Source organism: Pollicipes pollicipes, unplaced genomic scaffold (genome assembly GCF_011947565.3).
Source record: "Pollicipes pollicipes isolate AB1234 unplaced genomic scaffold, Ppol_2.1 Scaffold_3087;HRSCAF=3621_pilon_pilon_pilon, whole genome shotgun sequence".
NCBI classification, from domain to species: domain Eukaryota; kingdom Metazoa; phylum Arthropoda; class Thecostraca; order Pollicipedomorpha; family Pollicipedidae; genus Pollicipes; species Pollicipes pollicipes.
Window position 1 is genome coordinate 24393787 of NW_023596225.1, and position 26627 is coordinate 24420413.

Sequence of the window (26627 nt, forward strand, 5' to 3'; positions counted from 1 at the left end):
ATCCACTGCATTATTGGCAATGCATATGATCTGTTGATTACATCATAACAGGCACCCGCGCCTCACGGCCCCCACAATCGACCACCCGTTAGAAAATGGGATAAAAGTAATGCTGCATCTTTAAGCTGACCAAATTTGACACCGGCGAAAATATGAGCCAATTGTCAAGCGTAGCAATGAGGCGAATTACCAACACTGTCTCAGGCGATGGCCGTATGTGTACTGATAGCCCACTAATTTATTTACTAATTTTGCTTCACTGCAGTGCTTCGGAGAAGCTCTCATCCTGATTATCATTCAAATCTGCCAGCTTGGTAAAACGGACTTTTTATCAAAGAAAGCCTTTGATGCAGCGCGAAGTTTATCTTATGCTTTTTCGAAAAGCAAAATTGGTCCTTTTTGGGCCTGTTTTGCAGGACCTATGGAATGCAATAGTGTTATTTTCTTTTGATGGTTGAATTCAGGTGAGAATGCTATTCACAAGAAAACGTACATTTCTCAGCTCTAAATCCCTTGTGAGTCCACCAGGAGCCATTTTCCTATCCCGTGTAACGAGCAACATTACATACAAATGCCATATCCACAAAGGCTGCACAACCATCGGACGTGACCCAATAGACCCGGTCTCCAGCTGAGCTGACCAGCTGCGGGCTCGACTGATCTGCCTCGCCGGCTGCGCCTTACCCTGGTGAGAGCCATGCTGGCGAGCCGGGCCGCTGACGGCGCTGTGTGCCGCTGCCGAGCCGACCGTGCGGCTATATACTCGGCGGCCGGAGAGAGGGCGGCACCCATGACACGGCCGGCCGGGGCATGCGCCGTCACGGAGCCGCAGTGACCGCGACCTCGTGCAATCAGAGCACGGGACGAGCGTCAGCCGGCCGGCGTGTGACCCGTGGCAGCGATGACTGTTGGTGTCAGAAGGAGTGGAGATGGGGAGGTTTAAGGTGCCGCTAGCTTCGAGCTCGCCCGGGTAGTGAGTGCCACTGGCTTTGGGCTGGTGGAGAGGATCCGGTCCAGGCGTCGCTGCCAGGGTCGTGTTCCCCATTGCCAAAGTACCCACCTGGGTTGCTGTCTATGACGTCGTAAGTGCCTACATCATATGCAAAGGACTATCCTCCAAGCCGTAAGAACCGTTGCGATGCATGCACCTATGACGTCCATAGGTTGCGACTCGCGGACGGCGCTCGGCAATGGGGAACAGCCAGCCAGCTTGTGGGCGTGGCCGATTGTGCACGGCGACATCTGGCGGGCACATGGCGGTGGCGCGCCGTTTGCAGGCAGGGGAATCGCTCGTCGCGTGTCGCAATGGAGCGTGGTGATGACATTGGAAGCCGTGTTCGTGGTCCTGACTTGCCACTTGGAAATTATGGGAACGACTACGTCACGAAAGAATAGATGCTCGTGATTGTGGTGGTGACTGTGAGCATAGCAATCGCTCGTAGCTTGGGGTGATGACGACGCCGAATCTCGCGAAAACGTCGTGTCAGTCACGAGGCGCTGAAACTAGCATGCAACAGGGTCGCATAAGAATGGCTACGGTGCATGGTTTGCGTCATCCCCGGTTTTCAGCAATGAAGCGTGCAAAGACGATGGGGTTGGATAGGTAACCAGGTCCCGACAATATGCTCACCAAGCAACCTTGTTGCTGATGAGAGGTCACAAATTATGTTTGCACACCTGCGAGGTGCATGACCGGATTCATTTCGGCACCGTTCGAGGATGGTTGGGGGCAGTCGGGTACGATGATGTAATGGTCACGATGGAAAAGAATATGACGCAACCCAAGTGGTGAGCATCTACTTACCCCTTTCGAATGTGATTAAGAATATTTAAGAAAATGATGTCACCCAAGTGAAACGCATCTTTCGGTTATATGCTGACAGATTTCTCTCGCCGCAGTTGCAAAGTTTATGTTTTCTAGGCTACTGCTGTAGCACACACGTCTTTCCCGTGTCACTGGACCTCTAGTTCTGCATCGCATGCATTGTCACAGCGTGCTGGACCGTGGTCAATGGCGTGACTTGCACGCATGCGTTTCTAAAACCATGGACACCGGTGAAATGCCAATTTTGATCCTTCTTGATCTTTCCAACTGTTTTGGCCTCGTGCCGCAGCTGAAGCTTCTCCAAAAGACCCAAACCTGCACAGTGTGGTCACCGACCGGCATTCAGCTCACAGGAGATACACACGCTTCAGTCACGTTTTAAAAGGCAGGATTGGATAACTGTCCTTTCTCCCGTTCAGGCAGCTCTCGATCCCTCGTACTGTCGGTTTTGTCAAAATGGCACGAAGGTCAACACCACCAGAACTCAAATGCCGCCATGGGGCACACCAGTACTATTGGACAGTCCGCCTCCCGTTACAGCCACCTTCTGTGGGTCCGTCGTGAGTGATGCAAGGACGTTGCGAAAGCTGCGGCTCTATCTTGACCGCCAGCTAAACTGCAGGCTCACGTTGACACCATGACTTCCAACTGTACAGGCATTCTGATGGCCCCCGGCCACGCCCGCCACCTGTTACCTGCCATCGCGGTGAAAATCAATGCGCCAGCTCTTATTACCTCGATCGTTCGCTACTGCATGAGTTTGCACGGGTTGTGCGGCGCGGCACAGATTGCTCAAGATCGCAGACGACCATCAGCCTTTGGGCGCGGGCGGTCAGCGGTCGCAACGTTACGATCACGTCTCAGATCTTATCGGGCGGCTCGGCTGGCTGCGAATGCCCTAAATTAGCCGAGCGCCGCAACGTCTGTGCAGTCCAGCAAGCTATCGCGACGGGTACTTCAGAAAACATCAGCAAGACCGTCGGTCTGTTAGCTCGTGAGCTACACGGCTACAGCGCCCGAAATGCGAGCCCCGCGTAACGCAGTCTCGGGCCCGAACTGAAAGAGGCAGGCGCCGGCTGTGTGTGGAAGGGGTCACTGTGCTGAACCATACCAAAAATTGATCTGCGTGCACCGTCAGTCAATGGATATTTCAAACGTGCAATCCTTTTAAATCGTGCCCGGTCGGGGTAAATGTTGGCTTCCCTTGCGGTTTTTCAAGCACAGGACAAGAATAAATGCCCACAGTAACACAAAATTTGCAGTTCCCGTTCATGTACGAATTTGCTATTATGTGTGTAAATTCGGAGTATTAACCCGCTAAGTTGAGTGTTCTACGATCAGGTCAAAGAGGTCAGCTTCTTAAAAAAACTTTTTTGCCATGCTAACAGAACACGATAGTACTATAATGTATCATGTACCACACTTAATTAACTTCAGATGCTTCCAAGCAGTTAAGATCAATGACCTAAGGTGTACTCAATTCTGTTTTCTTCGTAAAACATGCAAATTTGTACGCATTTTCATGAAGTTGGGATATTTGGCTGTAAGAAAAAGAGTGCTAACTCACATGCGCAGCTATCATATGACCAGAGAACACATGACATTGGGCTAGGTTATCACCTACCTCTATGGTTGCCTTCTGCAAAACATATGCGGAGGTCAAAGTAGGCCGTGAAATATGTAACTTTGAGCGTAGAATCCAAAGATACCACCGTAAGCATGTTGTGATATCATTATAATGCATAACAAGGTCACAATAGGCCGCGTGAGGACATGCATGGCCATATGAGGTCATCCAAGGTCAATAATTTATGTTGTCAGTAGCATAGCGGCTCTATGAACGAATGTTACTTGTGTAACCACCTCCTTATCGTGTTCGTTAAGCTGATGACGTATAATTTCATGCACCAACATACCTGTTCTCAGTTTGTTACAAATGCAATGCCAAGCGTCGTAGGTACTGGGTGTAATATATAAGACAGCCATGCAATCTTAAGTACCTGTCGATATTTAACACACTATCTCTGATCGAAGAAAAACATTGCACTGGTCACTTGGACCCGGTTGGCACTTGAAATACTTGAAATGCTTTCATTTGGATGGCTTAAGAATTCGATGCAAGTTAACCTCATCTGACCTCTAAGTCAGCCTAACGCGGTATTGTCGTGTTTGGAATACTTTGGCACAAAGCTGCACCTAATGAAATTAACTTAGTCTGAAGCACATTGTGAAGGAAACCAAAAATGTATCTGTCTTGTGTGCTTCTGGTACACTAATTCTGAACGGTGACCTGACCTGACCTGGCCCTCGTGGGGAACAAAAACGGTCGGAATGGACTTCTCACACTCTTAGTGCTTACTTATTGTGCGCTCAATATCCGTTTTGACGAAGTAACATAAGTTTAACTGCATCTCCTCATGATTTGACGAAACCTTCACAACAATATCTTTGTTTTCTTTCTCACGATGTCTGCCAGTTGGTGATCCCAGAGAAGGGAAGTCATCTTCCCCCGCCCGGGCGCGGTCGTCTCAGACTCCCTGCCGGGCGCAGATTAGGACGCCACTGAAAAGTTCAGGCGTGCACTTCGTGCTTCGTCGGAGTGACACGGTCCGTGGCGCCGATGTCGTCATCCCAGATCGCCACCTGAGTGCCGGCCAGCACCGTTGCCGGACGGCGAGCTGCAAACGAAGGCGCCTGTCCGCTGGCGACGGCGTGGCTCGGCTGTTCACGCCGGGCGTCTGCTCCCTTCAGTCAGCCGCTGTTCTTGCTGCTGAACGCTCGGCGTAGCTGTAGGCGCCGGCGTCGGCCAGCAGCTCTGCCTCCCGCTGCTCCCACTCCTGTGTAGCTGGCCGGAGACGCTTCAGCCCGTTTAGCGCCCATTCTCTCCCAGACGTGCCGCTCCGGTCGCTCTCGCTGCCTCGCGTTCACGTCGGTCGCGATGCTCTAGCCCAGGTTCGCTTCGCCTCCACCAGGCGGCGTTCTTCTGCAATTCGAGCACGATGGCGGCGCTGGATGGTTGTCACCGCACGCCGCACTGTCCTTCTTGTATTCAGTGATCCATACGAATTAGAAATTAGAATTAGAAGTGACTGATGTGAGTAAGAAACACTCACAGGATAAACGCTTGTTTAAAAAATGGCCACAACGCTACACACGCACTTGTCCCGCATCATGAACGAAGCGATTATGCAACAGACTGCGAGATACAGACGTGGCGAGCCAACTTCCGATAATGCTGATAATTGCACCACCGAAGATTTTGCATTCAGTTTGCGTTCGTATTCGTGCCATGGCGAAACGTTGCATATAACATTTTAGAGTCATAACAGCTATCGATTCATCATGTATTGGTGCTCCCGAATTCTGGGAACAGCAGCTTGAATATCCATAGAAATCGGGATTGAGAAAGAACTGAGGCTTTAAAGAAACGATTTGAGAAAGTTACGCTTGGTTTCATAATCACAGTTTGATTTGACACGCGCTCGGGTGGGAGGTAAAATTGACCCCCCCCCCCCCGAAGGTTTTTCCAGAATAGTTTTCGCATGGCGCGGTGCAGCCGCGCCAAATTTTGCACAGCTGTAGAAAATTGAATGGCAGATCGTTTGGCATAAAAAATTTAGGTGTGTCTTGTAAGGTAACTGACCTATGGCAGGTCAAAGTCAGGCCCTGGTTTCAGCAAAGGCAATTTGTAGGGAATCGTTCAATCTGACCCAACAACGGAGTGTTAGACGAAGCCATACATCTCTGAGATGCTTTCTTAGGCAACACAATAGTTGATTGACATTGACCTAAGGTGAGTTATAAAGGTCACACCAAGGTCAAAACCAACCTGTTTTGTTACTCTAGGGCCTGCTGTAAGGGATAGTTTCTGGTGCTCATTTCGAATTTATTGATAGCAGGAACCGCATTATACATCTTCCATGGACTTCTTAGAGGTCAGAATAGGTCATTCACCTAGTATGACCCAAGTCAACATTTTGTTTTAGGAACATACTGCCTACCGTAATCTTTGTCGATTAGTCAAACGCAAAACTCAAAGCGATGTTGCATGATTTTGGTCACCTTGACCTTCAAAAGGTCAAATAAGGTCACTGACCTTGAATGAGCACGTGAACCTTTGCTTAGAAACGGTTATCTAGGTTCTGGGGGCACTTTGGAGACCAACCTGGAACTTGACCTTGTTTGACCTTTTTTGACCCAAAAGTAATGACCTAGGAACCTGACGCTTTGACCTAAGTGAGTTCACGTGCAGGTCAACACACCCTGTAAATTTGGTTTTTCTAGCTTTCTTAGTTCCTGAGATCTCAGGGGGTCAAATTGCCCCCCACCCCCACCCCCCACTCCCACCCGAGCGAAAGGTGTCTAGTCGGTCACCCGGGCGCGTGTTAAGTCTTGTAAGAGATATTCATAAGTGTACTCGCAAAGCGCTCTTTGGACAAACTCAAAAAATTACCGGCTGATCGGGGTGCAAATCTTTGTCATCAATCAAGATATGTTCATCTAGTACCACGTCAATCTAAAAAACACATCGCCAGGTGTTTATTTTCTAGCCAAACAGGAGTAGATATTTCCATACAAACTGCAGGAATCACACACTACTCTCAGTTTAGCCATTAAGATTACTACCGCGATACGGGCCACATTGTCTGTACATATGGCCTTGACTGCACCCTGCTGCATCAACGGAGTATTCGCAGCCCCCCCCCCCCCCCCCGAGACCAAATTTTTCACCGATGCTGCTGCCATTTAGCATGGAGTTTTCGAAGCTTGCCGTGTGATGCAGCGTCCCACAGCAGAATTTTTGACAATGGCTGCCTCATTGTCCTCATCATCGTGTATTGATCACAAATCGTTCTATGTCTGTAGCTTAATGCGTGATTCGAGTCAATGGGCTTAATCTTATATGGCACAAAACGGACACATAGCAATGTGAAAACAGACCAATAAGGGAATAAGACAAGGGGCGCTACAAAAACAAAGTCCTCTTTATCACATTGGTCAATGCTAGACATGACCATAGCTCTGCTCCTGGAGGCCACAACTATCGGCAGTAGGCGGTTCCAGCACGAGGTACTGCAGTGCGCCAACGCCCCTGTGCGACACACTAACCCTTCTCCCACAGTTTCCACCGGTTGTGTGAGCCGGGCAGCGGACAGCCCTGAGGCGCCGACCACCGCCGACCTATTGACGGACAGCCGTCGAGGTGCGCGGGCCATTTAGGGTCCTGAGATGCCAATGCGGTCACGACGCGTAACGAGGCCATTCACGCCGCGCCAGTCTAGCGACTCCAAGCCACCGATGAAATGGGATCGGGCGCCGCGCCCAGCGGGCGAGCCAGGCTGCCAAATTCACCTTTTGCGCTTGGCTGAAATGGCAGGCGGTGTCGCGGTGAATCGTGACTGTGGAGGTAGTCGACGGGCAATTTAATGGCAAAATACGATCAGCGGCAGCGTCAGTCATCAGTGATCCCACTGGCGATCCTGAATGCGCAGCAGCTGAGCCCGCCGCAGGAAATCGTTTGTCCGCTCAATTATCCACTGCTCAACGTTCCATCTTAATCTGAAGGTGGCCTTGGACTTCTGAGGGTTCGCTGGCTTGTTCCAAAAACCTGGTTGTCGAGATTACCCTACCGCATAAAGTCCACGAGGAACGGGGCAGGCGAGTGAGAAGCCACAGCACGACGGTCTTGAGTTGATGAGTGTTCTGGCGAAATAATCCTTGACCAATCCAGTGAAGTCCGTGCCGTGTGCGGTGCAGCCCCGTCCTGCTAGAGCCATGCTCTAATCGATTCTGTGTAGTCGCCCGCCCCAAGGCCACCCAGAAGGGTATCAGAGCGGTAGCAATGTAGCGTTCTGCGGTAGCGTTGCCAAGATACTTGTTCTTGTCCGCAGAGAGGCATTTTCTTGAGAGGCATGGTTTGACGAACGTTAGATCGCTTGTGACTAACATTGCTCCCCATCATATTTGGCCATTTTCTATCACGTCTCGCTTTTTATCGTCTTTTGGTCACTTGAATGCCACCGCAGTCTTGATTGTACGAGAATCATACTTATCACTGTTGAGTAAAGCGGGAGTCAAGTTTTTAACCTTTATCTGGGCCGCACTTCGTAGTAGATTTTGGTAGATTAACAGTAGATTTAAGCAGACACAGTCTAATTATTTCACTATTCTACGACTTCTTGCGAATCTGATGTTTTGTTAAATGGAGAGCTTGCGGCACAGTCGGGAGACGTCACTAAGTGGACCGTGCATTCGTTTTCTTCAAAAAGAGAGTCCACGTCCACATCCACTCCAGCACCTCTGCGTTCATGCGATTGGGGATCGCAAGACATACAATCCGATCTCCCCGTTTGTGATGTAAGCACTGCTTTTTTTGCTAGCCGTGGGGTGTGCAAAGTGTAATGCAGTGTGAGTAGACTGCCATGAGACTTTTTAGATTACTTAATCAAAACCTTTTGGTCGGGTTTATTTCTGGATTGCACGCCCACGCTACGCAGTGCTTATTTGGTGAGCCCTGACCCGATCATGATATTCCGGGTCAGAGGCAGAGCTTTAACTTGTTGCAATGTTCGGCAGTTTCCCTCCTGCCCCCACCGTTAGCTGACCATCAGCGGGGCCGCTGCCACCGACGGCAAGCTATCCCAGCCGGGGACGAATGACGAATGCCTAAAAGTGTTTCGAACCCAGCCCGCCAGGGGTCTGCGAGTTGGAGGAGAGGCACTCTAACCAGCTGAGCTATCGGGACGGACTTAATTACTAGACGGAACGGGACGATCTGAATTACAGTTCGTCACGCACTTTCTACCTAATTGTACCACAAAATGGTGCCAAAGAATGAAACAAAAGAAATCACAATATTTTGTGCCATTTGTTCTATAGGAGAAGAAACATAGGGGTGGTTTTGATGGAGTAAATCAGACCATGAGCACAGCTGAGAAACGTCGGTTTTTTGAAGACAGGCGATGTTTTTATAACGCGGTGTTACCACCACCTCCCAGAATGCTGAAGGTCGGTTATCTTGAACATGACAACTTGAAACTCATCATCCCGAAACGCCAAGATTCAAGACTTGCTTTAGATAATAAATCATATTTATATAATTATTTATATGATATCGTATAAATAATAAATATATAACTTTATATAATCAATCAATTATGATAACAAGACCTGTTAACATAATTAACTTCCAATATTTCGCAAAGCGTTGGAAATGCTTTTTTTAAGGCGTTCACTCTTGAAAGCTATGCGGTCACCAGTCTTTACCTACACCGTCCTTTCTTCAGTTGTCGGCGTGTTCGTTGAGAAGACTGTGTCATATAGCTCTACCTACATATATATATATATATATATATATATATATATATATATATATATATATATATATATATATGTGTGTGTGTGTGTGTGTGTGTGTGTGTGTGTGTGTGTGTGTGTGTGTGTGTGTGTGTGTGTGTGTGTGTGTGTGTGTGTGTGTGTGTGTGTGTGTATGCGTGTGCGTATGATGGCAGTTTACTCGAAAACCTTTCATAGGCTCTCGCTCATACATCTCAGGCGATGCCAATCTACATATAAACTTTGTTCGCGCTTCAAGCAACATGCGATGAACGACGAACGACCCCTTTTGTCGTTTCACACACATGACAGGTGCCCGAACCACGAATAGGTTTTTTTCTCTGAATTAGACACCGGTTCCCACAATTCATGAAGATGCAGTTTCAGTTTACATTCAAATGGAAAATTGCTTTTCTGCACCAAAACAATGTCAATGCGGTCGCGGCAGAAAGTGACCAAAATCTGGGAGAAGTAAGGTTTGGGATTAATTAAATATCCAAATATTCCTTACAAACACATGCTCAAACACAAACACTGGCCCAAAACCGCCGGTTGAAAGTTGGATTGCGCGGCTGGTGTGATGGAATAAGTATCACGGCAATAAGCAGCGCTTAGTGGAGACATCCTAAAAGCATACCTGCAAAAGACCCACAGAACGCACAGAAATATTCTTTGAAAAGCGTATTGAACACTCAAACGCAATTAACAAGCACTTAACAAACGACTACGTTGCTATGCCAGAGCGGTCTCACTGTGAACCATGCCTTTGCTTTAGCGATTGCAATACTATCGGCGAATATTTCGCTCATCTACGATGACTATCTGTTTCGTGGTGGCTGAACGTAGGCCTCCAGTGGCAGGACCATGGGGTGTGATCTCTGGAAAAACAACGGGCGTAGTCCAGCGTGTCAAACGAGTCGGAGGTGGACCGGCACTCAGGGGTAAGCGGATCGCTAATGGACGAAGTATGACAGGCTTGGTGCAGGTCGGCTCTCTGCGGACCGGGGAATCGTCGTCGGAGAGATGATAGATTACGCAACACCCGAGGGCTGACGGAAATGATTTATGCTCTTCATTTTCAGCGCCAAACGATGATTAAATTTCGAAGGGATGTGTTTTGCTGTTTTACGGCCACAAGATTGAGTGTTCATGCAGCTTGACGTCAAATAAAATAGGAGTACGCTATGCAATTTAATCAGGATTCTAAGGGGTCAAGATAGAGCAACATTGTGTCTATGACGGAAGAAGACTTGACGCCAGAAGAAGAAAGCTGGTTCCCATTGGCGTAGCCTGTTGGTTCGTGATGAATGTGAGGAGCCATGTGTCGACATGTTCCTTACCCACCCTCCCCGTCTTGGGATTGTACAACCGGACCAAAAATTTTCCATGGTGGTGGCTTCACTACGTTTAGCAATCTTCCGAGGCCGCAGTTCGTTGCTCATGTCATGACCTCTCCACTAATAACGTGACAGACTTTCTTACTGTTTGGTGCTATTCACTTATATTCACCGATTTTTCATGATGCCGAGTCATTTTCCTTTTCATTGCTTAGAATGAGTGACTGGACATCCGAGGAAAAATTGTCTTTCCGCAACCTTCATGAATGCTCCAATCGAATGACAAGTAGTGAGATGGATTTCGTGTGACGGTAAGTCTCTTACAATGGCAAGTCGCCACGTCTCCTTGGCTTACATGTACCATGCTGCCTAAAGCATTTTTTTAGTTTCTTTACCTTTAGCGGAAAATTGAAAGCAACATTTTGGGGAAAGAAATCAGTACCAAGCTATTTGTGTCGAGCAAAAAATTGCTGTGTGTAATGGTCAGCTGGAAACACTAATCCAAGGTGCTCAGGAATACAATTGCTTGCCAGAGCATACACAGCCACATACGGTGGAAGTGGACTTAAGGACGAGTCGGACAACGCCATTCAGAAACCGATTTCCGAGCTCGTGCCCATTCTTGTAGCACATTGCTTATCATGATGCAATTGTTGAACACAAAAACGTAAACATCACTCCTTGAATCCGATGACGCAATTAAATTACTTCAGTAGTAGTGAGTGGAAGCATTGGAAGGATCAAATAGCATGTCAAAAACATATAAACTCATCCTTAAAATTGGCCCACACGTCACGTCCTTACGTCGTTAACTTTTGACCGTGACGTCACTGAGGGGACTAATGGGAACGAAAGTTTCCGGTTGACATAAGCACCATATTTTCTTATATCTGGGGACCCGGAGGCACCTTGTCGTATGATTATGTCCACAATGACATTGACACCACTTTGCCAAAAACATTTTGGAGAAGGATTTTGGTATTTATCGTGTGATTTGCTTAATAATATTCATGTTGATAACATAAGAATGGTGCTCATGACCTCAGTTTTTTTTTTCAATTTCACCCAGTCACACCATATGACCCGACATCGTCACACAGACACGTACAGCAAGGTGCATGCGCATCACTTTTATCAGCCCACTGAGATAAAACGCCGCGTACACTGGACAGTTCCGAAACAAGCTGAGAAATCACTACCACATAAGTGCCGTCTCTTCTCCTCATTATCTCATAAGTATTTATTGCGCACTTGCATTTATTACCAGACACCGCCGATCAAGTCATTTTGTAAGTAGAAATCCACGTCACTGCGTGCCTTTGTCTTTATACAATAAACGACATTAATTTTGATTCCACACTTGTGTTTCGAGCGAGCGATGGGCTTGAGCCTTGGCTGTGCCTATTGCGCCTTGGCATTTTAACCTGCTCTGCCAGAAGTGTGACGATATCAAACTTTTCCTAATGCTGCGCATCCGATGGAACGTTATGCAACGAGAGCCAGGTAAGTTGAATACGCTAAGGATGGCCGGTCATTAAAGAATTTAAGATATTCCGGAAAAGTTTTGCTGCAAATTGGGTTCATTCTTTGTTGATGGTTACGGACATTTCCTTTGAGGTTTGTAAAGCAGATACAAAAAACAAAACCCGCAGTAACATGCGTCGTTATCCAATACCGAATTCTGGGATTTAAAATTGCGAATCGGAGCTCGGAACAAAATTTAACGGTGACTCACATCGAATCCACCCGCTCCCGTGCCACTAAAAGCTGAGGCTAACCGTTGGGTACGAAACCGATCGATATAAGCTGGTGGTGACAGCCTAAATGCGTGAAAATTACAGAACGAAGTCACCATGCCTTACACCGGTATATCAAACTTTGAAACAGGGTTTCGCGTTATTTTCTGCAGCTTACTTCAGTAAATCGTGTACTGGGATCATCGCGCTACGGGCACTCGCTGGTTTCCAGAAATTTGTGGGCCGTTTATCCGAGTTGAAACCAAAATGTCGTAACTACAACAAACCACTAGCTCGGATCGAAGCTGAACAAAGAGATTGTCACCAATCATTATTCAGCAAATAAGCGCGTGCGAATGGGCCGTATGGTCGGTCGCACCTCCATCACGGCTGGTCTACAGCCCACACCGACGCGCTCCACCGGCGTCCCAGTGACCCGGTGCCCGGCCCGCCAGCGCGACCTTGGCGCGGCGCTCTGCCCGCGTCGTCGCTTGCCGCGATGCGCCGCCTCCGCCGCCGTCGGTGCGCGCCGCCGCTGCGCGCGGGCGGTGCGCGCGGCGGCGCGGCGCGTGCGACGATCGATACGGTCGACGCCGTCGACGGCTGGGGCGGTGCGGAGGCCAGCTGGAGCGCCGATCGTTCCCGAGACAGTGGTGATCGTCGACGGTGTGGACGTCGCTTCCGGCCCGCCGCCGGCACCTGCACCAGGTAAGCGAAGGTCGCACTGCCTGACAGGGGTGGTCAGTGGCTGGGCTGAGCCGGAGGACCTCGGTGGAATCCGTTTCAGGGGGTCTGGTGCCTGTCGCGGCCGCCCCCTGTGTTCTCGCTTCGCCAGGAATTCAGTCGAGGAACTCTACCTGAACTGACAACCCTGTCCTGCGCTGTGTGTGTAGCGGGCCCAGCTGAAAAGAAGCTAAGCTGACGGGGGTCGGAGACGAGTCGGACGCTGTGGACAGTTTGCTTTGCTTTGTTTGGCGTCCCTTTGTCGCAGCGGCGTCTCGGGAGCCGACCGACTGTGCGTTGCCGTGGTTGTGATTTCGCGCGCATGCTCTGCGAGATGGAAACGTTTGGCGACCGGCCGACGGAGAAAGGAAACTAGAACACGACTTGACCTGAGGATCGATAACAAAGTTTGCAAACTTATATGACGGGTGAGTTATTTATATGAGTTAGGTTGTTTCAGCATAACATGTTTTAAAGCATGCGTGCGGCAAGCATTCCGGTTAGAATAATAATCCGAACCATCGTTCTCGTCCGGTGGTACAGGTATACGACATCTTCACCAGCTAATTATCCGGCCGTTGTCAGGTGTTATTGTGTCCTGAGTGGCCATATGAGTGTGTTATGGCCATACAAGTGTCCCAATCCTGATTTTCTCCCTGAAGTTGCCGGGATTCGAACCGGGTGTTCAGATGGCGAACCCAATGTCGTGCCAATGAGGCTACACAAATCATCAAATTGGATGTAAGTTACTTCGAAACGTTCTAAAATACTTCACAGCCGTAGTGGCAACGTCCATTTCCTCCCACGTCACCCGGACATGGTGTCACCAAGACCTTATTTCGCATTGTATATATTTGCGTAACAGTTTGTATGGTTTGTTGCATGCTATGTGTTTGTTTATATATATATATATATATATATATATATATATATATATATACATATATGCAGAACACGCGAACTTGATACCGTGATTATTTGCGGGCATCGTATCGATGTCGTGTAGATACCAGCCTAAGTAACAAGGTACCGGTATAGAGGCTTCAAGGCTTGGCATCCCCCGCTACTGGTGCCTGCTCTTAATGAATTCAGAAGCAGGCGGTTATATACCGGCACTGGCGAACTCGGCGCTACCAGTCAGTGTACTGGTGCCGTGCACTTGGTGAGGATGTAATACGCCTGCTGGTACTGTCCAACCCAACGCTCGCCCCACGCTTATATTTCCACAGCTGACATTGCCGCAATGCTCAGCTAGTGCTCGATGAATGCAGGGGATTGACGTTACAGTGGTTCTTTAGAATTCTATGGACCGCTTCCATGCAAAACGTAAGAATTGGGCAATTATGAAATGTGGGTTGTCAAAGAGATTTTCTAGAATGAACCTACAGGTTGCACTTCGCTGGAACGTCGGCTGGCTTTGAGTCTCCCAATGCCTGCATATTTAATGGACGAGGTGGATGAACATAGAATAGTTCTGTTTCCGATGGCTTTAACGAAAGCATCGCGAACAACGGTAACCTCTTGACAGGGTATTGATTCGAATGGCCCAAATTACGCACCTATTTATTTTCATGGCCTGGCCTACTTCGGTCTAGACCACCGCGTGCTGTGTGCGAAGCCGGTTTGGGAAAAGGTGGCATTGGCTTCTTTACGGTCTTCTCCCCTCGCATATGTGTGTCGGACAGTGTTGGAGTCGCTTAAGTGTACGCGGTCGGTGCATTCGGCTATGCTGAGAGTGTAGTTGCAAATCTCAATGGTCTGAAAACAAGTGGATCCTTATTTTGTGCACGATCGAACGTGGCAGCTTTTACACATTGACAAAAGAACGCAATGGTGTACATATCAGCAAACAAGTCGTACTGGTGTTTATTTGAGGTCAGTGACCTTGCTTGACCTTACGAAGCTCATGATGATTGAACGTGAGTGATTATGTTAGGCTGTACGCTCATAAAAGAAAAAGTCGATTTCGGTTATTTCGGGTCAGTGACCTCTGAACTTTAAAATGTCCAAAGGAAGTGCCTCTTGCCGTCCCTGTAATCAAGAAATTCGATATCAGCATCAGAAACTTCCCCATTAAGTAAGCTACCCAGTAAAAATGCAGATTGATTTTGGCTTCGGTCTGGCCTTCATACCTGGCCCAGGTAATTTGTCGTAATACTAAAGTTGATCGTCCAATCGTATAATTGTCTAAGAAACCATTTCAGTGACGCACGGCTTCGTCTAACACTCCGTTGTGGTACCAGATTGAACGATTCCCTAGAAATGGACTCTGCTAGCAGCCACGGCCTGACTTTTACCTGTCATTGGTCAGCGACCTTACAAGGTACAGCTAGGTTTGAATGAAAATGTTGATTGTTCGTTTCCGTACAGCTGTGCAAAGTTGGACCCTTCCGCGCTGCGTCGTTCAGAAATCCTTCTGGAAAAGCTTTCGGAGTGGCCAAACTGACTACCACTCGAGCGCGTGTTAAATCTGTTCGAGCTGTGACCTCGTTTTTAGTGAAAGCGTATAAAAATGGTAACAATTACAATAACGATGCCTAAGAACAATGAAAAGTGGTTCTTAAAAGGGTCACGCGCCCGACACCGACACACGATTTCCGACAGTTCGTCATGAATCTGTTGGTTGACCTACGCCGACATTTACCGATATTTTCTTGCGACAGTGCGCATTTGGAAACTGTGTATGGGACGCGCTGAACTGTTAAAGAAGCCCTTATGTATTTGAGGGACGTTACCGTGCCCCGTCTATGCAGCATTTGGCGACTGCTTCAATTTAGCATGACCATAAAACCTGGTAGCAAACATGGGGATGCTAACCGGGGTACAGGCATAACAACAGCACGAGATTTGTCGCATGTCTTGACCTTTTATTTTCATTTGTTTCCTGTCTCACATTCTGACATGCGATCTCTCAAACGGAGTCGATTTTGTCAAGTTGGCTGGTACCGTTTATATGTTTAACTGGATGGTGTTTGTGTTTGTCATGGTGTTATCCGTCATTGTGCCCATTTGTACTACCTAACGTAGCATTAGCAATCAAGTATATTAAAATTAACAATCAGGCTACAAAGACAAGCATTCCTTGAAGAACACTCAGAAAACAAGCACGATTGTGTACCGTACAACATCCGAAAGGATGATCGTTAAAGGAATCCAGGCAGAACACAACAAAAACAAACTGCGCTTGATTGCGATATGCACGCTAACGATATCAGCGGTGATCTTCGAGGCGGAAGCAGCACAAGATGCTTCATCAAGTTCAGTGAGAAAACGCCATGCCATGGATTTTGAAAGTACGAGATTCGATGGTCTTATCATAACTCCCAAGGACTATATGAGGCGACGAAGACCGACAGTGCTTGACAGCAAAGTGCCAGTTGCACATAGCCCAGCGCCAGCAAAATTTCATTGCGATCCCAAGATACCTGCACCAACAAAAGTTTCCATATCTGTACATATTGCCGAAATAAGCTTAGTGTCCAATGGCGAAGTTACTCTGTCCATGTATCTGCGCTACTCGTGGGAAGACTTCAGGCTTACTCACATAAAAAGAAACGCGCTTGGAGGCTATGTAGAAATTGCCTCAACCGTGAAAAATATGCTTTGGCTGCCAGATTTGTATATACCAAATGCTGCCACCGTTATTAATCCAGTGATCTTTGTACCTTCAACCAGTTTTCGCATCTACGAAAACCACACCATCTTCGCAAACCAATATCTGGTTCTAGAGCTTTCTTGCCCCTTCAACTATGCCCTTTTTCCCATGGACGTACAAATATGTGACATTGCCCTTCAAAGCTTCGGTTCCTCCCCGTGCGAGACAAACATGACCTGGGCGGAACACTTGCCTCTAACCTACTCGACCTCTACCCTGTCGCAGTTCTCGTACCACTTACACAGATCTAATGACGGAGCTGAGAAAGGTGTATTTCACACGAGCAGCAAGAGCGTCTACGAGCGCTCCCAGATCCACATGTACGTGGTCCTCACACGCAAGATCATGTTCTACATGATGCAGATCTACATTCCGTCGATGCTGTTCGTGGTGGTGTCGTGGATCTCATTCCTGATCCCGGCGGAGATGGCGCAGGGTCGCATGCTGCTCACCATCACCACCATGCTCACCATGGTGTCGCTGTTTGCTGCCGGCAGTGAGTACGTACCTAAGGCCAGCTACGTTAAGGCAATAGATGTGTGGATGTGCCTGTGCACTTTCCTCTCTTTCTTCGCGGTGGTCGACTGCCTGGCGGACGTGCGGCTGGAGAGCATGCTGTCCGGCGAGAGCCGGCGGAAGGCGACCGACACGTTCGTGCTGACCGGCCAGGCGCGCCGCCAGACAGTGGTGGAGATCTTCATGAAGTACGCGCGGGCAGGAGGCGCTCCGGCGCAGGGCGAGGACCCCGGCGAGCGGGACGAGCAAATCGCGAGTGCGAACACGTTGACAGAAATGCTGGTGAAGTGGTTTTTCAAGGCACACCGGGCATCCGTCATTGTGTACCCGGTAGTGTTTATCCTGTTCAATATTGTGTACTGGGTGGTGTGCCTCGGAACCTTGGAGGAACTGGACTTGGGTGCACGAGGTGTTCCAGTTTAACCGCTTAGGCAGTGGATCGTTGTTATACTTTTTTAGTCCGCGGACGAACATGTTGCGGGCTCGTTTTGTGTGTCTGGAAAGTTGCTGAATATATTTTACAAAGTTTGATGTTTCTTCAGTGCAGTGGAAAGATAAATACCGGGTACTACCTGCAGTAGAGACGCCCAACGTTCAGTTACGCGGGGCATTTTTCCTGGACTCGTAATACGCAATCCAAACTATACGAAGGCGGCGATTGCTTACAACAAAAGATCAACAAGACAAAAAAACATGGGGACATTAGTGCTATTCACAAAACACAACTTACCCGTAAGCTGGGGAAATATGATGTGCTGGAATGATGGAATGTAACATGATCGAATAACACATCGGACTTCCGGCCCTTGTGAAGTCCTAACTGCGTTTTGCCAGCACTTATATTTAAGCCATTGTAATGTCATTCGTCTATGACGTGGTCTTCATTTGGAAAAGAGATCCGTGTGGAGAGCTTGTCAATCCGTTTTATAAGGATCTGATGTTTCGTAAATATCTTTGCAAGAGAACTGCGAAAAATTGTTGTGCGTCATTGGGCACCAAGACTGGGGTGCGGGGAAGTCGTACGCAAATGAAAAATGAAGGAGGGGAAAATGATAATGCGACCTCAGAGCTACATGTTACATGTGTAAGTATTGTTCAGAATGAATGTGACCATCTACCAATGTTTCATTTCTTCTTGAGCCTCATTTTCCCGAGACGCCATGGGGATAGGTACCTTCCAGTTAAAGGCAGCCCTCCTCCAGTAAAAGGGCAACGGATCCTTACCATTGGGTAGTGGGAGTATGAGTGTGTCTTAGGATCAAAAATAGCTCACGAGTGTCGTTGATGTATGTGTCGGTGTCAAAGAGTTGAGGTGTCTACATAGAAATAAAGGTGTGTTAGAGATAGAGCGTGCTAGAGACGGATGAACGCATAAATGCGCGCATGGTGATGCCCGGATAGAGTAGAAAATACTATTGCTATACGCAGTTAATTAGTTGCGAATGCCTCTTGTTCAAACATGCAAATATGAGCAGTTCCTGAAATCACTTAGACACTCAAATGCGCCAGCTTTCAGGTGCAGGAAATATGGTATTTCCTCTATGCTTACCCTTACGATAAAGCCGGGTACAAAGCTGCATCAAAAGCCGTTCAGCCCCCAAGGCCGCCCATCCATTAACATTTCAACAACTCCAAAGATGGGGCAGGCCGCCAGTGAGATTAGAACCATGAACACAGATTGGAGATCCACGATCCCGTCACAATTAATCGGCCCCTTCTGTCTGAGCACTAGCCTTCTCAATAAACACTGCTTGGTCCCGCGAATGGCGTCATATGCCATCTTACGGGAAATTAGTGTGGCTCGAGTATCACCATCCATCATGCCATACTCGATTAATTATCTACGGTGTTGGAGTAGCCAGTAGCTGCAGCAGCGGCATCGACCAGCTGTACTTGGAACGGCCCCGGCTAGGCCGTGCCGTCTGACCCGCCACCGGTCACGGCGATGACGTCATCACAAGCGGACCGGGGAACGACGAGCTTCTGAAAAGAATGCGCATTACACTTACTGGACAGCACCGTGGAGAAGTCTTGGACACCTTCCCCGGTCCATTCCAATCCGCGTGATCCCTGATGTTGGAAGAATCTTGTGGTTGAGGGTTGGGGAACTATGATGGGAGCTGCGCGTCGCGATGAAAGTATTACGGTTTTGGAATGCCGCGTCACGAAAAGCAACGTCAAAGAAAAGCAACGTTGTGCCGCGTTTTTAATATGCATAGCTTTAGACGGCTAATCGTGTTAAGTGTACCAACGAGAAATGTCTAGATCGCTAACTTTTCAATGATCTACGGAGACAAATATTGGCATGCACACGTCCATCTACGTTTGCTATACATTCGCGTGCTTGCCCGTAATGACAGATAATCTGAGTCTTCCCACCCACTCATGAAGACACCACGAACTTTCAATTTCGCTTCTCCTTTGAAAACCTGACTGACCGACGCACTCCGGCGAAACGACACCCATGTCGACATTTAACGCCAGGGTGAAATATCAGCCATTTGTCTAGCGGCCAGCCCGATAAATCGGCGCTCCGTGTTATCGGGTCAGCCTCGGCGTGCCGCGTCAACGGGCCCTCACGGGCGCGGCCGCCGCTGACACCGGCGCGCCGCGCCCCGGCTGAGGCGCGACGGCCGCCGGCCGGCAGCGCCATGCCGTCTATTTGCGTCTGGAGCGGAGGCGCGGAGTCGCCGCCGCGAGCCGGGGCGACATTCCGCCGCCGTCGCCGATCCAGGCCAATGTCTTGTGTACGGCGGCCGGGGCGCAGGGAGGGGCGCGCGCCCGCCGAGCGGCCCGTGCGGCCCACTGCGCTGGGTTCTCAGGCGCTGTGACGGACGCTGCCTGAGACCTATGGTAATTTGAAGGGTAGTTCGACCGTTTACCTCATTGGAAATCGGGGTGTTTGGGTCAGAAAGGGAGGCTATAAATCTAGGAGATGAATCTTAACCCGTTCGCACGGACAGGGCTCGGGTTCCTGGAAACGGAGCCCGTTCCCTGTTCATGTAGCCAAATTAAGAGTCATTGTGGGGCTGGAAACGAGTGTCAATGCATGACATTTGACAAAACCCGGAGTATGTGATTGGCTGGATGCAGCCAGGATTTGTGGCTGAATCGCGACATTTTTGTTAGGCACCAGTCCTAGCTACACTCATGGCGCTTACGCACTGCAAACAGACTACAGACTTAACAAACGCTAATAGGTCTGGTACCCAACGCATCAATGAATTCTCAGTGCTGCTTTGCCCCGGCACTGAAAGCCAACAGCTGAGCTGCGTGCTGTACACATCCATCCGCCTATTCGCTGGCCTGGAACTAAATTACTGTTGTTGAACGCAGGATGCCATTTTCCATGTTACTCTATGAGATTTTAAACCGAAATAATTTACTAGATTACAAAATGATATCCAGCAGTGCCATGGGAACAACTGTGCTTGATCCTGAGAGGCAGGACTAAAGTCCCATGATCCCTTCCCTTGGCTGTGCCCCTGGTGACACCGATTACCGACTATGGTAGCATCCGTCCTGTCTGCCCACGCGACAGCTTTAAAATGCACGAGCTGTGGTAACCAAGTCTGAACAAGACGAGCTTCCTGACGGGCATGTGCAAACCCCACGCTTAGGTTACGTCCCATCTCCATCTCCGTGCGGCGGGACAGCCCGCGAGTGTGAATTAGGCTGGCGGGAAGAGGGTGACAAGCGGTGCAACCGACATCCGCACGCATATTTTTAGCCCTGGCGCCGGCGCCCGCTGGCCGAGGCCGTCCCGGGCCGCTGCCAAGTCGAGTCGAAAGTCCGGCGCGCCCGCCCAGGCCGGCCGCCGCCGACGTCGGCGCGGATCATGTGCACGCTGGCTGCCGACCAACCGACATTTTCGTGGTCTTCGACATGATTTGGTTCGTTTGCTGCGAAAGCGTGGATGACTGCCTCCGGGGGCCTGAAGGTCAACGTACTCGTTTGCTGCATTGTCAAAAGAGAAGACGTTTCTCCGCACGGAACTTTGTGTGGAGAAATGTGAATGTCAGAAGCACCGCTAAGAGCAGCAAAATTCTGTCAAAACTATGTGAACTAAAATTGAATCGTCTATGAGGATCATGATTATTCTCAAAGGAATAAATATTAAGCTAGAGTCCTATACGCGCCCTGATTCTCCTAGCTGTTCAAAGGTGTATATATTTGTGATCTCAAGATCACGTGATTTGACCCTTTCGGCTCGTGTAGTCGCGACGAACATACGCGTTCCAATAACAATGTATGTGTAGCTATTACGCATAATGCGACCATACACGCACATATATGTATGCCTATATAAATGTGCCATGCACACATACTCACACACACACACACACACACAAACACACACACACACACACACATATATATATATATATATATATATATATATATATATATGTGTGTGTGTGTGTTGTGTGTGTGTGTGTGTGTGTGTGTGTGTGTGTGTGTGTGTGTGTGTGTGTGTGTGTGTGTGTGTGTGTGTGTGTGTGTGTGTGTGTGTGTGTGTGTGTGTTTGTTGTATGTTTTGTTTGTATGTTTTGTCGTCCTGTGGTCAGCACCTAGCACACGTTGCTGCTGGTTAGCGAGCCGCCTGTTTCCACGAATTTCGAAGCATGGCTTTCCGTCTGTATCTGTGCTGTGGGGAGAAAATTTATCCCATGGGCTGAGCAACGATCTCACTTCTGGGTTTGTTTGGAAAAAGGGTTTATTTTTCCGTGTCTGTTTGGGTATGTTTAGTCCGCGATGACGTGTTACCGTAAGCAGTCGGCATTCTGCCCCACACCAGAACCACAGGCGCATTTCGTTATGCCGGCATGGTAATGACATTGATTTTTGCATGCATTGATTGTTGCATTGGTTAGTTTCAGTGAGGAGTGTAAACGAATTAAGCCACGTGTTCTGTGTTCGGAATGGAGCCAGTGAGCGTCTGGAACTAGGGACTGGCAATCATTCAGCAGACAGTGAACCGCAGGAAAGAACCATTGGGAACAAGGATACAGGGTCTCATTTCATGAGGAGCAAGTGAGAACGAGGAACCAACGTCGGAAAATTGGAACGCAAAGGCAAATGTCAGCTTTCGTAGCAACCCACCCTTCGACCTGTTGGCTGGTCCCAGGTTGGAACGGTGGAAGTCAGCTCGGTCAGCTCATCCCATTATGAAGCTTTTAATGAAACATGAAGGAAACTGAAAATGCTGCCATATCGTAGCATCTGCGCAATATATGCAAAAACAAGCTGAATCCGTCTATCAATCGCCGGGCATCCGTGTGTAACATTAACGTGTTGGTCGTTTATCGGCATCTTCTGATCGGCTAATATATGCACCAGCTCTTCATAAACCTAGGTAATAGATGCCGCATGCACTAACCTGGCATGTGCTTATCCAGGGCGCAAGAGCTATCGCCAGATATCCGGTCGTGTGCTCGTCATATTTGTGGTATGCTTTTTATAGCGTGAAATTTTGATCGATCGTTGTGGTTGTGGATAGTTTTATTTCATTTATTACATATGGAATAAAAATTGACTTGATCTGCCCCTCGGGCTATGGGGGCAGCCTTCTGCACTTGCCAGTTATAAAGAGATCAGCTGAAATGGGCGAGTGGGTGGCATATATGATGCTTCCTTCCATGTGTCACATTACAGCCAGTCGGCAGCCAATTTGTTCACTGCACCAGAGGTGCGCGCAACATTGGTGTGTTGAACCTCGTGTTTGCATGTGTTGCTCTCAGCCATATGAAATTGCCCGGATTCAAAAGCAGATGCTCACACCAAGGTTCCTTCAGGGTATATTTGTCCAAAATTATTTTTGTAACATTGTGATGCTATGGATTACTGGCTGGAGTAACATGTGTTTTATGACCTGGCACTCATGCTCATGCTCATCCAGGAAATAATTAATTTTAATCTGTATTTTTGTATAGTAAAATGTATATTAGGCTGCACAGATCTACTTAGCATAGCAGAATTTGTTGAAATTTAGCCCTATCTGAGTTAAGCTCATGCAAGGGCAAGTTTCAGCAAGCTTACAAGTGCTGGTGCATTGGATGAATTTTTTTGCACCCTCTGACCTGTTTGAACTTCAGAGTCCTTCACTCATGAAATACATGTGTAATAAACATCACCACTCCCTATGGTAGTGTGCACAATTGGTGGCAGCATGTGGATCATAATTTCACTGGAATGAAACAGCCTTAGATTGTTTAACCACAACATATGTTATGTTTGAGTATTTTCATTGATAATGGTTGCCACATAATCCAGCTCTCTGGATATGTTACAGGCCTACAATTAAGTACTGTTGATGTGACTTTCTGTGCTTGTTTGTAATTGCACTCTACATGCTCACATACTCATAATTAATTGGCTCATGAAGAGCTGGGCAGATTTATTAAGCAAAACATAAGTTGCTATGTTGTGTTCTGTTCCAAGCAGTATAATGGCGTAGTGTGTTGGTCTTGAATACTGTAAGCCATTGTTCCATTCCATGCTCATTATTAAGTGTATCATTGGTGTCCCACTTTCTGGGAATGCCTTGTTTGTATTTGTGTCCATGAAATGTTGGGTATATCTGTTGTCAAATAGTCACTCCAGAATGCTCTGTGAGATTGGACATGATGTCAGACATTTATTTCTTATGATAATTGTTGAGGCTTATGGGTGTGCAGAAATCTGTCATTTTGCACCCAGGATGATATTTTTGGCACTGGGCCTATTTTTAATTGGTGAACCTTCGCTGAGTGTGTGGGTGATGATTCATTATGTTTGTTATGTCTGAAGGAAAACATGAGTAATGCTCACTACAACCTACCCTTTAAGCAAAAAGTTGGTTGGATTTATTTCCTTTTGGAATGGCTTATCACCTTGCCTCCAGAAGATCTTTTTAACCTTCACTTGGTGTTCATTCAGTATGCATTCTCAGTGGGAAAAATTCCTCCAAATGAATTTATTCAACAGCACACAGTTCCATGTCAGCATCCTATCAGCCATCAGCTTACCCATCAGCTGTGTTGTGTCAAGCCTGCTGACCAGGCATCCCCCCCCCTTCGTCAGGTGTTAGCGCTGTCCCGCCAGCACCGCCCGGCGCCTGCTATGACCAGCTGCTCCCGCTGCACCTCAAGTAGCCAGGTGAGCCCCTACACCGCAGCTCTGGACCGACCATTGTGCACACCTAGCCGCGCACTGCTGGTGACGTGCGTCAGTGCCACACTGCTCGCTCCCCAGGTGTCCTAGGTGGTGTCCAAGAAACGATTGCAGCAGCCCTTTACTGTGTGCTACGCCTATAAACAGCCGTAGCGTATAACGTTCGAAGAGCTGACATGTCGGAAGGCATCGCAATATGGGCATCAGTTGTGAACCTGCATCGCGACTATAAACCTCCGGATGGGCGCTGGGCGGGTTCCCGTCCACAGCAAATTCTGTGCTGGTTATCATTATGACCGGATCGCGGCGATGACCTGACACGAATCGTAAATCGAAGAGTCAGCCGAACGGAAGCGTGCGCTTGATTGAGGCTTCGTTCATCGCGGCCGGCAGGGCACTTAAATTCGCGACGCGACGCTTTGTTGGAATTACGTTCGATGCCACTTCCATATCTCTCTGTGGCATCGATTTACATTGGGATCCTTTTCGATGGGATGCATATGCCGTCATGAAAACTTTTTTATGATCCCCTGAACTTGCCTGAAAACCTGCTTTACATATGTGTATGGGCTACATGCATATTACTGTGTTGGCACCCCAGCTAGTCCGTCAGTTATCGCACAGACCATGCGCAATGAAGGTAAAGAAAGTGGCTCAATCACTCACCATCCCGGTGCGCCAGGCAGCAGCAGCCTCCAGCCTGAAAATTGACCTTACTGTTCAAATTATTGGCTGTGTATGTTCAGTGCATGTGCCTATATAGTGCGATACGACATGCCAGTGATATGAATTCTTAGGCATTGACGGAACATTGTGAAGATACAAAACGTTAAACCCCCGTCGTAGATAGTCGAGGATCACTTAAGTGTAATCGTTATCGTTAGTAACGTATGTATCCCAAGGACTTACCGATGCTTTTGCCTGGGGCCGCCGCGGCCAGTCTGAAAAGGCCAGCATATTGCTTTTCATCGGCACCCGACTTATTCCATGCGTTGTATGTGGTCTTGCCAAAAGAAATACCCAGGTGAAAAGGCCGGACCTGTAACTCAGGGCCGCCCTGTGTTTGTCTCCCAACTTTTGTGTGATGTTCTCATATACAAACAACCAGGTTGTGTAAAGACTTGCTGGCAGCTGGCCCGAACGGCGACACCATGTGGCTATGTGTTATGCGGAACGACTGTTTCCTGCATAGTGCTGTCTTTTAACCCTATTCATGAGCAGCGCCAAGGCCGTGAATCCTGACCGGGTCATCTCTCTCTCTCTGTGCCCCCCTCCCCTCCCCCCATATCGGATAGCAGAGCCGAATAAACGAATCGGCTTACGGGTGACCGGAGATATTTTTCGCAGCCTTTAGATTAGCGTATGACTGGAAACCAAACGTACTTTTGTAGAATCCCCATTTTGTTCAGACACATATGGGAGTGTAAAGTATGCAGATATTTTCTCTATCAGCCAGGCGTAAAAAATTCAAACTCGCATGGGATGCGAACATTATAAACAACCGTAACTGGTGATTGTCTCCAAGGAAAGGTAATTTGTGATTCCCTAAACTAGCATTCACCCGGAAGGCGCTAGTGTCAGCAGAACACCTACCACATATAACCCGTACATGAAGGGTGAAAACCGGGACTGAGACATCGGCAATCAAAATCGTAGCTATACGAGATCAACACGGTCTGAGTGCGACAAGCCAGGGCAATTCATTTCACGCGAATGCACGTCCCTTCCAGCAGCGGAGCACGCGCACTCGAGCGCAATCTGTGTTTCCGCCGGTTTTTGGAGGCTTTTTGGGATCAGAGTTGCCGCTGAGAGCAGATAACAATAAAAACTTTAAAGTTTATGAATCAGGTGCTCCAAGGCAGCTTTCGATTACAGCTGAGGGCCCCCACATCGATATCGTAGCGTCACTGATCTTTTCGTCCCCATCTGCTGATGCCTGCTTTGCTGTCCAGTGGCAGGCAAAGGATGGCTGTCCGGCCCCATCTGCCGATGTCTGTCATGCTGCCCAGTGGCAGGCAGCAGATGACTGTCCGGCCCCATGTGCCGATGTCTGCTTTGCTGTCCAGTGACGGGCAGTAAATGGCTACTCGGCCCCACCTGCCGATGTCTGCTTTGCTGTTCAGTGGCAGGCGGCGGATGGCTGTCCGGCCCCATCTGCCGATGTCTGATTTGCTGTCCAGTAGCATGCAGTGGATGGCTGTCCGACCCCATCTGCCGATGTATGCTTTGCTGTCCAGTGGCGGGCAGCGGATGGCTGTCCGGCCCCATGTGCCGATGTCTGCTTTGCTGTCCAGTGGCAGGCGGCGGATGGCTGTCCGGCCCCATCTGCCGATGTCTGATTTGATGTC

The 26627-nt window shown here is 48.5% G+C and overlaps 2 protein-coding genes across 2 annotated transcripts in view; both read left to right on the top strand.

Annotated features, from left to right (window-relative positions):
• LOC119089917 (R3H domain-containing protein 1) overlaps positions 1-26627 on the top strand; it is a 74972-nt gene that overhangs the window by 9994 nt on the left and 38351 nt on the right. The window contains exon 2 of the mRNA XM_037212722.1: positions 24190-24264. Coding sequence (XP_037068617.1) covers positions 24229-24264 — 36 coding nt within the window. The 5' untranslated portion in view covers positions 24190-24228. The remainder of the gene's footprint in view (positions 1-24189; positions 24265-26627) is intronic.
• LOC119089915 (glycine receptor subunit alpha-4-like) lies at positions 16783-17550 on the top strand. Its single transcript, XM_037212721.1, has one exon. The coding sequence runs from the start codon at positions 16783-16785 to the stop codon at positions 17548-17550; it is 768 nt and encodes a 255-aa protein (XP_037068616.1).

Bases quoted from the DNA above. Each gene is read 5' to 3' on its own strand.
- LOC119089915 (XM_037212721.1), top strand. From the start codon at position 16,783: ATGACCTGGGCGGAACACTTGCCTCTAACCTACTCGACCTCTACCCTG.